At 47.2% G+C, this 11,425-nt stretch overlaps 1 protein-coding gene across 1 annotated transcript in view; it reads right to left on the bottom strand.

Annotated features, from left to right (window-relative positions):
* The window catches only part of ADGRG7 (adhesion G protein-coupled receptor G7), a 55,401-nt gene extending 44,562 nt beyond the window's left edge, over positions 1–10,839 (bottom strand). The window contains exon 1 of the mRNA XM_054016409.1: positions 10,724–10,839. Coding sequence (XP_053872384.1) covers positions 10,724–10,835 — 112 coding nt within the window. The 5' untranslated portion in view covers positions 10,836–10,839. The remainder of the gene's footprint in view (positions 1–10,723) is intronic.
* Positions 10,840–11,425: the final 586 nt, after the last annotated feature.

Below are 11,425 nucleotides of genomic sequence, written 5' to 3'. Positions count from 1 at the left end.
GCAAAGGGGTCCAGGAGAGCTGGCTGTATTTTAAAGAATCCTTATTGCAGTTGCAGGAACAAACCATCCCGATGTGTAGAAAGAATAGTAAATATGGCAGGCGACCAGCTTGGCTAAACAGTGAAATCCTTGCTGATCTTAAACGCAAAAAAGAAGCTTACAAGAAATGGAAGATTGGACAAATGACCAGGGAGGAGTATAAAAATATTGCTCAGGCATGCAGGAGTGAAATCAGGAAGGCCAAATCACACTTGGAGTTGCAGCTAGCAAGAGATGTTAAGAGTAACAAGAAGGGTTTCTTCAGGTATGTTAGCAACAAGAAGAAAATCAAGGAAAGTGTGGGCCCCTTACTGAATGAGGGAGGCAACCTAGTGACCGAGGATGTGGAAAAAGCTAATGTACTCAATGCTTTTTTTGCCTCTGTCTTCACGAACAAGGTCAGCTCCCAGATTGCTGCACTGGGCAGCACAATATGGGGAGAAGGTGACCAGCCCTCTGTGGAGAAAGAAGTGGTTCGGGACTATTTAGAAAAACTGGATGTGCACAAGTCCATGGGCTGGATGCACTGCATCCGAGAGTGCTAAAGGAGTTGGCGGATGAGATTGCAGAGCCATTAGCCATTATTTTTGAAAACTCATGGCAATCGGGGGAGGTCCCAGATGACTGGAAAAAGGCTAATGTAGTGCCCATCTTTAAAAAAGGGAAGAAGGAGGATCCGGGGAACTACAGGCCAGTCAGCCTCACTTCAGTCCCTGGAAAAATCATGGAGCAGGTTCTCAAGGAATCAATTATGAAACACTTAGAGGAGAGGAAAGTGATCAGGAACAGTCAGCATGGATTCACGAAGGGGAAGTCGTGCCTGACTAACCTAATTGCCTTCTATGATGAGATAACTGGCTCTGTGGATGAGGGGAAAGCAGTGGATGTGTTATTCCTTGACTTTAGCAAAGCTTTTGATACGGTCTCCCACAGTATTCTTGCCGCCAAGTTAAAGAAGTATGGGCTGGATGAATGGACTGTAAGGTGGATAGAAACCTGGCTAGATCGTCGGGCTCAACGGGTAGTGATCAATGGCTCCATGTCTAGTTGGCAACCAGTTTCAAGCGGAGTGCCCCAAGGGTCGGTCCTGGGGCCGGTTTTGTTTAATATCTTTATTAATGATCTGGAGGATGGTATGTACTGCACTCTCAGCAAGTTTGCAGATGACACTAAACTAGGAGGCGTGGTAGATACACTAGAGGGTAGGGATCGGATACAGAGGTACCCAGACAAATTAGAGGATTGGGCCAAAAAAAACCTGATGAGGTTCAACAAGGACAAGTGCAGAGTCCTGCACTTAGGACGGAAGAATCCCATGCACTGCTACAGACTAGGGACCGAATGGCTAGGTAGCAGTTCTGCAGAAAAGGACCTAGGGGTCACAGTGGACGAGAAGCTGGATATGAGTCAACAGTGTGCTCTTGTTGCCAAGAAGGCTAACAGCATTTTGGGCTGTATAAGTAGGGGCATTGCCAGCAGATCGAGGAACGTGATCGTTCCCCTTTATTCGACATTGGTGAGGCCTCATCTGGAATACTGTGTCCAGTTTTGGGCCCCACACTACAAGAAGGATGTGGAAAAATTGGAAAGAGTCCAGTGGAGGGCAACAAAAATGATTAGGGCTGGAGCACATGACTTATGAGGAGAGGCTGAGGGAACTGGGATTGTTTAGTCTCCAGAAGAGAAGAATGAGGGGGGATTTGATAGCAGCCTTCAACTACCTGAAGGGGGGTTCCAAAGAGGATGGATCTCGGCTGTTCTCAGTGGTGGCAGATGACAGAACAAGGAGCAATGGTCTCAAGTTGCAGTGGGGGAGGTCCAGGTTGGATATTAGGAAACACTATTTCACTAGGAGGGTGGTGAAGCACTGGAATGCGTTACCTAGGGAGGTGGTGGAGTCTCCTTCCTTGGAGGTTTTTAAGGCCCAGCTTGACAAAGCCCTAGCTGGGATGATTTAGTTGGGAATTGGTCCTGCTTTGAGCAGGGGGTTGGACTAGATGACCTCTTGAGGTCTCTTCCAACCCTGATATTCTATGATTCTATGATACACAGTCGTGCTGATTTTGCATTGTGGGTGTGCCTGTTTTGGGAGACACCTGTCCCAGTTCCAGCACTTGTCCTTATTCCCGGCATTTAAACCAGATATCTTAACCAGAACAGGTTATTTTATTAGAAGAAAGTGGCCACATGTTAATCCTTTATATGTTGTATCGCCACTATGTTGTTGTGTCTACACTACTGTATCCTTCCAGGATTAGCACTATTATACGTACAAAAATCTAATGTGAAACTGTATATGAAACCTCTGGGATCTGCAACGAGGACCCAAGACTCATATAAGCTGCACTCTGGAAAAGCATGTACATCTAAGAATATGAAAAAACTCTTCCACATATTGGTTACAATGTCATTATACACTGTAAGCTCAAAATAAAAATTTGTTCCATTTAATAAAGCACAATGGAATTTAGTGAAAAATTCCTCAAAGCCACAGGAATTCCACTTGCAAAACTATTGCAGGAAGGACTAGCAAATGTCCCAGTGTATTGATAAGTACAAATATCTAGCTCTGGGCTGCAGGGACTTAGGCGTTCTATTCCTGGCCCTGCCACTGGCCCGCTGAGTGATGCTGGAAAATTCATTTACCGCCCCATGCCTCAGTTTCCCCCTCTGTAAAATGGGGATAATGACTGATCTCCTTTGTAAAGCACTTTAAGATCTGTAGATAAAAAATGTTATGGAAGAATTAGGTATTATTATGACATTTAAACAATACAGGGTCAAACTCTGCTTTAAATCTGGAGTAATTCCAATTAAGGCAATGGAAATACTCCTGATTTACACCAGTATAACTGAAAGCAGAATTTGGCTGAAAGGTTTTTATAAGTCAGTTTGTATAGAATATTTGCTCAGTTCCAGTCTCTTCTAATGGTTAAACCCACTGAGCCAAAATCTGCTCTCCATTGCACCACTCTAAAGACCTGATCCCTCTCCCATTCAAATCAATTGAAAGACTTTAGATTGGTTCCTAGATCTCAAGTTAACTCCCCTAACTTCAGTGGCGTCACTCTAGATTTACAGTGGTGTAACTGACAGCAGAACTAAACCCACTGTCTTCTTTTAACCTGCAACTAGAAGAGCAATCCGAAGGAGCAGGAGCTCTACCATCAAAGTCATATAACAAGAATTAGCTGCCTGCAACTGGTTTTTAACTTGTATCTTCCAGGACAATGTAATCAGGTCCATCAGAGTATACGAAAGGGAAGTATAGGGCACAGATAGGGAATCAGCTGGTTTGTTTTATCACAGACACCTGGTAGTACCTACTATAAAGGAGGCTGTAAAACGTTCCATGAATACCCTTTATTTTCACATTCAGTTTTGGAGCTATAAATTCCCACACCTAGTCTCTGGCTAAAGAGATATTTTTTTATTCAGGCATTTGAGTACAATCCCTGCATTTATCTTTGAGTCATGGGAGACTGGGAAAAGAAAAATCCAATTTTTTCCAACGAAAACAATTCTAGACACACATTTTGAACAGTGCCACAAGAAAAATGGAGAGCACAACACCTGGCATGAACAGAGCCCTCACTGAGGAATAGGCTTTGCTCAATAATAAACATGATAAAGCAATTGAAAAATCACTTTGATGCATGCTCATGTAACAAACACACAGTGGCCACATGTGTAAAGCTACCTTGAGCATCAGTTGGAATCAAACTGAGGAACCGTAGCACCACCACCGCCTACCATTAAGCTAGAGGAGTAATTCCTTCGGGACTGAGTAAGTAGCAAGCTGTCGCAGTCTTGGGATATGTCAACATTCAGCTGGGAGGTGTGCGTCCCAACTTGTGAAGATGTACCTGCATTAGCTCTGCTGAAGGTAGTGCCTCAAAGTAGCACTGTGCCCACGGCAGCCCAGGTGGCTGCTTAGGCTAGCCACCCCAAGTATAATTCCGCCCAACCTCCTGCGTTCCTGCCTGCAGGGCCGGCTTTAGGAAGTGCGGGGCCTGATTCGAACAGTTTCGACGGGGCCCCGACAGGGATGACTAAAAAAAAAAGTTAAAAAAAACACGTGGGGCTTGTACTCACCGGACTGCGCTCCTAGTCTTTGGCAGCGGGTCCTTCATTCACTCTGGGTCTTCGGCGGCACTGAAGGACCCGCCGCCAAAGTGCCGCCAAAGACCCGGAGCGAGTGAAGGACCCGCTGCCAAAGACCTGGAGCGCCGCCGGGTGAGTAAAAATTAAAAAGGTGCCTCTAGCCAGGGAAGGAATTCTCTGCCACTTGCCCCCCACTCTGGGCGACCCTGCCACTGGGCGCGGGGCCCTCTTAAGCGCGGGGCCCGATTCGGGGGAATTGGTGGAATTGGCCTAAAGCCGGCCCTGCCTGCCTGGGGAGCTGCCGCCTACACTGCTGCGGAGACACTGCATTCTTGGGTACTAGCTCAAGCCAAGCTAGCACAGGAATGTTGACACATGGTGTAAATCACACTTCCCAATTGAAATGTAGATATACCCCTTGATACATCTACATTGCAATAAAAGAATTGCAGCATGGCCACAGCTGGCCTGGGTAACCTGACTCCAGCTTGTGAAGCTTGGACTGCAGGGCTAAAAATGGCAGTGTAGACATTCAGGCTTCGGCTAGAGCAGAGGTGGGCAAACTACGGCCCGCGGGCCACATTCTGCCCGTGGGACCGTCCTGCCCGGCCCCCAAGCTAGCCCCCGGCCCCTCCCCTGCGGTCGCCCCGCAGCCTCAGCTCACTCGCTCCGCCGGCGCAATGCTCTGGGGCTGTGAGCTCCTGGGGCAGCGCAGCTGCAGAGCCCGGCCTGACCCGGTGCTCTGTGCTGTGCAGCGGTGGCAGCGTGTCCTGGCTCCAGCTGGGCAGCACGGCTGTAGCATCACCAGCCACCGGTGCTTCAGGCAGTGCGGTAAAGGGGTAGGGAGCAGGGGGGGTTGGATAGAAGGTAGGGGAGTTTGGGGTGGTGGTCAGGGGGTGGGGGTGTGGATAGTGGTCGGGGGGGAACAGCGGGTTGAATAGGGGCAGGGGTCCCGGGGGGGGGGCAGTCAGGAAGGAGGGGGGGTTGGATGGGGCAGCTGGGGGCAGTCAGGGCAGGAGTTCCGGGGGTAGTCAGGGGACAGGGAGAAGGGGTGGTTGGATGGGGCAGGGATCCCAGGTGGGCCGTCAGGAATGAGAGGAGGGGTTGGATGGGGCAGCGGGGGTCCGGGGGTGGTCAGGGGACAGGGAGCGGGGGTGTGTGGATGGAGCAGGGGTCCCAGAGGGGCCGTCAGGGAACAGGGGGATTGGATGGGGCAGGAGTCCCGGGGGGGAGGAGGGGGACAGATAGGAGGTGGGGGCTGGGCCACGACCCCCTCCCCTAACTGGCCCTCCATACAATTTACGAAACCCAATGCGGCCCTCAGGCCAAAAAGTTTGCCCACCCCTGGGCTAGAGCCTGGGCTCTGAACCCCATGAGTGGGGGTGACTCTCAAAACCCAGGCTCCAGCCCAAAGCAGACAGTTACGCTGCTATTTTTAGACCCACCCCAGCCCGAGCCCCACAAGCCTGAGTCAATTGACCTGGGCTCTGAGGCTGGGTGGAACTTTTTTTTTATTACATTGTGGACATAAGAGGCTAGCCATGAGTGAGATACATGGACACATATACGTACTAAATCAGTATATTATACTCAGCAGGCTAATGAATGCACCAGTTCAGAACATGTTCTGTGAATTGCCAAGTGTATCACTTCTGATCATGCTAGCATTTTTAGCAAATAATGCTAATAAAACCATGTCCCATTTATAACATGAACATATATTCTCCGAGTGCCTGACCAGTCAGGCAAAGAGCCTACTGCTACTCTTACAATCGTGCTGAGACAGTGTGCCCAAAGGAGAATGCAAATTATTCATTAAAATCTTACCAAAAAAAAAAAAAAAAGAGAGAGAGAGAGAGAGAGAGAGAGAGAGAGAGAACATCAGGCATGGAAGAAAAATCACAGATCACAGAAATTTCAGGACGCTCCACAGTATTTGTTGCATTCTGTGAAGTTCTAAAAACTTTAAGCTTTCTTTAAAAATAACTGTTCTTTTTTTCTTTATAAAGACAAAGCTGTCCATGTGGACAGTTACTCTGAGGCAGGTTAGTGTGGGGTAGCTTTACACCCAGCTTGCCGTGAACAAAATGTTTGTGCAGACAAGCCCTCAGATGTGTCGTACCCAGATGTCCATGAGGAATATGGAACACTGTCTTTTTTTTAGTACAACTCAATGCATCTGTGTAGTGAGTCTACTAGCCATCATGTTAACCATTAAATCCAGATTGCCTCTTCCATGGAAAAACCTGCAGGAGGGAAGGAAAACTTGTCCAGGATCTGAATAATTTCATTGGCACTGAGGAGCTTGATTCCCCCACAACATGTCATGCAATGAGCAGTGGGGTTAGCCTTCAGAATCTGTACATTTTAGGGCACCTGCTGGAGGCCAGGGACCTCTGCCTTTCCATTCATTTTCTCCTTTTGCTCTCCCTGGCTCCCAAGCAACAAGGCTCTAGTACAGGGATTCTCAAACTGGGGGTCGGGACCCCTCAGGGGGTCACGAGGTTATTACATGGGGGGTCGCGAGCTGTCAGCCTCCACCCCAAACACTGCTTTGCCTCCAGCATTTATAATGGTGTTACATATATTAAAAAGTGTTTTTAATTTATAAGGGGGGTCACATTCAGAGGCTTGCTACGTGAAAGGGGTCACCAGTACAAAAGTTTGAGAATCACCGTTCTAGTAGACAAAGAACCCAGTCAGGCTCTTCTCAGAAGTCAGTGCAGCCTCAGGCTGTATTGAAGTTGTGAACAGATTCCCCTCAGTGTTGGTGAAGGATCCCTGTTCATCCCAGCCCCACTCAGCCATTCCTGGTTTATCCCAGCCTATAGAACCCCAACCCTGTTAAGGGGTCTCTCTGAGGTGCAGTGGTAGAGGGAGGTTCCATAGATTCATAGAAGGGGCAGGAACAGAGGGTAGACCCGCACACAGATCTAGGGTGCATAGTGCAGGCCTACTTTACATAAATTGTAAAAAGGAATGAAAAAAGATAAGGCTGACATTCCAGCCTGAAATCAAACCATTTTAAAACAAAACAAGAAAATCACAAGGCCATGATGACAAAAGCTCAGCTTCTGCACAAACATAGCTCCCATGCAGTGTCAACCAGGCAGCCAAGAGCAGAAGCTAGCACAGAGTGTCTGCCTTAGTTTAGAATTTTCAAACATATTTAATTCTGCGTCAAAATCTTAATCCCACAAATTCTGCCAAATCCAAGATGGGGACTATAGCCGTATTTGTTGCTGTCTAGTTTCAACCCTGCTTCGCTGCTCTGTTCATGTGATTAGAATTTCCTGTCTCCAAATTCACCATTTTGCATGCATTTCTCTTTTTAAACTCTTTTATTTGAGGGAAGGGAACCAGTACCCTCTTCAGACATAAAATACTCCAGTATTGCCAAGCCCAAGTGTTCAAAAATTATAAAACAGGCCCCCAAAATCATGACATTGGCTTAAAAATCATGAAATTTAAAAAATAATAATTTGGGGTTCTTTTGATTTGCCTTTTGAGCCTTTAGGGTTCACATTTTCAACCTTCTCTCCTAACTGATGATGCCTAGAATCTTAATTTTTCTTTTTAATGAAAGCTAAGATTCTCATATAATCACAATTTCATGAGCTGCAGTTCTCAGAAAAACATCAACTTCCATGAGAGTTGGCAATACTGAAACTCCCAGACAAGGTTTTAAAAACCAGGGGTTCTTGACCTTTTTCTTTCTGAGGCCCCCCAACATGCTATAAAAATTCCACAGTCCATCTGTGCCACAGCTGTTTTTCTGCATATAAAAGTCAGGGCTGGCGTTATGGGGTAGCAAGCAGGGCAATTGCCTGGAGCCCCATGCCACAGGGGGCCCCGTGAAACTAAGTTGCTCAGGCTTCGGCTTCAGCCCAGGGTGGCAGTGCTTGGAGCCCTGAGCTTCAGCCCCAGGAGGTGGGGCTTTGGCTCTGTGCCCTGGGCCCCAGCAAGTCTAATGCCAGCCCTGCTTGGCGGGCCCCCTGAAACCTGCTTGCAGCCCTCCAATGGGCTCCGGAGCCCTGGTTGAGAATTACTGCTCTAAACTATATGTAGCATGCCCAAGTCCCATAGCAAATAGGAATTAAAGCCTTGTCTATGCTTGAGATTAGCCCTGCTCCATTTCAGCCCTTTGTTGCCAGCAGCTAGTGTTGCTGTACTGGTGCAAACCCTAAGTTTAGGGAGTGGAAAAAGAAGCCTGGTTTGTATTAGTTACTCCAATTTCCAGCAGGAGTTAGGTGCAGCAATGCAAATTGCAGCTTTTCTTATCTACACTTGGGGTTTGCACTAGTGCAGCTACACCAGATGCTGGCCACAAATAGCTGAATTCCAAATAAAACAAAGCCACAAGCACACAAAAGAGTTCCTTACCCTGATGAATTAAGGCGATTATGATGTTGTACTTTCAGCTTCCTGAGTGACATCCAAGAAATACAGAATAGTTAAATTCATAGAGGCTGATAATACTTGACGAAGGTTAATCAACTGGTATATAATTACATGCCAACTCTTGTTCTTAGGCATTTCCACTCCCCATTGACACTTCAGTGGGTAATTCTCATGAAAATTTCCTTATTGAATATTTCCTTATTGAACATTGAAAATTTCCTTATTGAACATTTTCATAGGTTTCCTAGAAGGCTGGTATCTGCAGATCACATTTTTGTCCTTTTCTATTAAGGCACCAAGCAATGTCTGATTCTTTCTATTTGTATCAACTTTTGAATAGGGGCTCACACATTATTTTTTGCATAATGTCACTGTACAACACAACATGCTTGCACCAAAAAGCATAAGTACACATACACATATGGGCCTGATTTTCTTGGCCACATGTGCCCACGTGTGTGTGTGTGTGTATACATACATGAAACTTTATTTGCCCACTTGCCCAAGGCATGTGTGTTGTTTTTTTGGGGTGCTGATGGTGGGGATTTGTTTTTGTTTGTTTGTTTTATAGGACAGAAATACAGTCAAGTTAAATATCAATCAGGGCTTGGAAACTTTCCTAATAATTCTGCAAGGCTATTTTATAGGAATTAAATATAGCGTAAATGCACTGCAAACAAAATACTCTGTATGTGAACATTGCACATGAATAAAGTTAAAAGAAAGTTTAAAGTACCTCTTTCAATGTTATGACAACAACACAAGTTGGATGAGGTAATATATTTTATTGGACCACTTCTGTTGGTGAGAGAAGGTATGCCTACACTTAAAACGCTATAGCCAGGCACTCAGATTCCATAGAATTCGCTCTGAGTAGAATGTCCGGGATACACCTTAACACACTTAAAACCACCTTCACCAGACAAGGACACCCCACCAGAGAAGTAGATCCAGGGGTGACTAATTCTTCCTAAAAGTGGAGGGGCATGAGGCCCCACACCCACAGTGGCCCCACCCCTTCCCATCCTCTTCCCCCAGGTCCCACCCCCCTGGCCAAGTCAGAAGCTAGAGCTGGGCTGGGGAGCCTGGGCCCCTCCACATACCCTAGGTGGGGGGGCCCAAGAGCAGCCCCCAGACTATGTCCCTGATTACCAGGCCCCCCACCCAGTGCAGGTGGAGGGTCTGTGGCTCCCCACAGCTGCCCACGCAGCTCTTACCCAGACCCATCTCTGGCTGCCAGCCTGGCCTGGGGGTGGGGCCGAAGAGCCACAGCTGGGCCAGGGTAAGAGCCATTCAGGTAGCTGTGGGGAGCCATGGACCCTCCATCGGCCCAGGACTGCTCTTGGGCCCCTCACCCAGGGCAGGTGGAGGGTCCACAGCTCCCCTCAGCTGCCCAGGCTCCCCAGGCCACTCTTACCCATGTGGGCTCCAGTTTCCAGCCTGGCCAGGGGGCAAGAAGAGGGGCAGGGGGCCAAGCCAGTGGCAAAAAGTGGACGGGCCAGGCCCATCCGCTTTCAAAAGTGGGAGGGGTAGGGCCTCTTGGCCCCCCCATTCCAGTGCCCCTGAGTAGATCACATCGTGGAACGGGCCACACAAATACCCAAAGAGAAACTACTTCAATATGGAAGTAACACCTCTCGCACCCCCTCGCACGCCCGCGCTTGGAGCTGGCCCAAGCCACTCACCCAAGGGTCCCACCCCCATGAGGCTGGGGTCGCTGGAACCCTGCCTACCTCCCCCATGAGGCTGGTGTCGTTAGAACCCAGCCTGCCCCCTCACGCCATGAGCCCTGCCTCCCCCTCTACACGGGGCTGGCATCGCTGCTCACACCCCACAGATTCCTCTGCACAGCACCCCACTTTTTTGACAAAAGTTGGCATTTGATCAGTTGGCAAGAGCAAACAGGACAAATGCCCACTTTTGACAAAAATGTTGGGGCCACTAGGACAGGGCTTAAAAAAGGGACTGTCCTGTCCAAAACAGTACATATGGTCATCCTAGCAATAAAAAGTATTACCTCACCCACCTTGTGTCTCTAATATCCTGGGACCAACACAGGATGATGAAAACAATGATTAGAAGAGACATTCCTGCTCAAGAAGCTGATGGCACTAAGAACTCAGTCAGTATTAATTATATTATTTTGTAAACTGGATAAAGCAGAAAGATATTTTATTACCTGTTTTATACCTGAGGACAAGCTGCCAAATGCATAATATCCAAAGCACTGCAGTCACTATCCCAAAAATAATCACAATCAACGCTCTCCTGTTCCAGCGGATTGAAGGCATCTTGTGTATGCACTAAACATGCCCCACTATAAAATAATACTATCAACTCACTTCCTTGTGATGGATAAACTATTAACTATTTTTCTCACTTTCAAGTTTAAAAATTTAACCCTCTCAGTCCCATTTTAAGGAAGTTTTGACATGCAAAACCAGAGATAAGGTGGGTGAGGTAATATCATTTATTGGAACAACTTCTGTTGGTGAGAGAGACTAGCTTTTGAGTTTACAGAGCTCTTTGAAAAACTCGAAAGCTTGTCTCTCTTCCCAACAGAAGTGGGTCCAATAAAGATTTTACCTCACCCACCTTGTCTTTCTAATATCCTGGGACCTACATGGCTACAGCAACACTGCAGAAAATTAGTGTCTTTATTTAAACCATTATTTTGAGTGCCCTACAAAGTTATGGATTTAAGTTTCAAGGCTCGTCTTCTGAAAATGTGCAGGTTTCCTTTGAGGATGAGGACTGAGAGATCAGATATGAAGTGATTGCTTTGTGAAAAGTGTTCACCCAGGGGTGATATGGTGTTTTTGTCTTTTATCATTTTTCTATGTGAGTTCATTTATGGCTTATTACAACAATCTGTAACCCA

The sequence above is a fragment of the Malaclemys terrapin genome, chromosome 1 (genome assembly GCF_027887155.1).
Source record: "Malaclemys terrapin pileata isolate rMalTer1 chromosome 1, rMalTer1.hap1, whole genome shotgun sequence".
NCBI classification, from domain to species: Eukaryota; Metazoa; Chordata; order Testudines; family Emydidae; genus Malaclemys; species Malaclemys terrapin.
The sequence above is the reverse complement of the archived record's forward strand: the minus strand, read 5'-3'. Positions and strand labels throughout refer to the sequence as shown.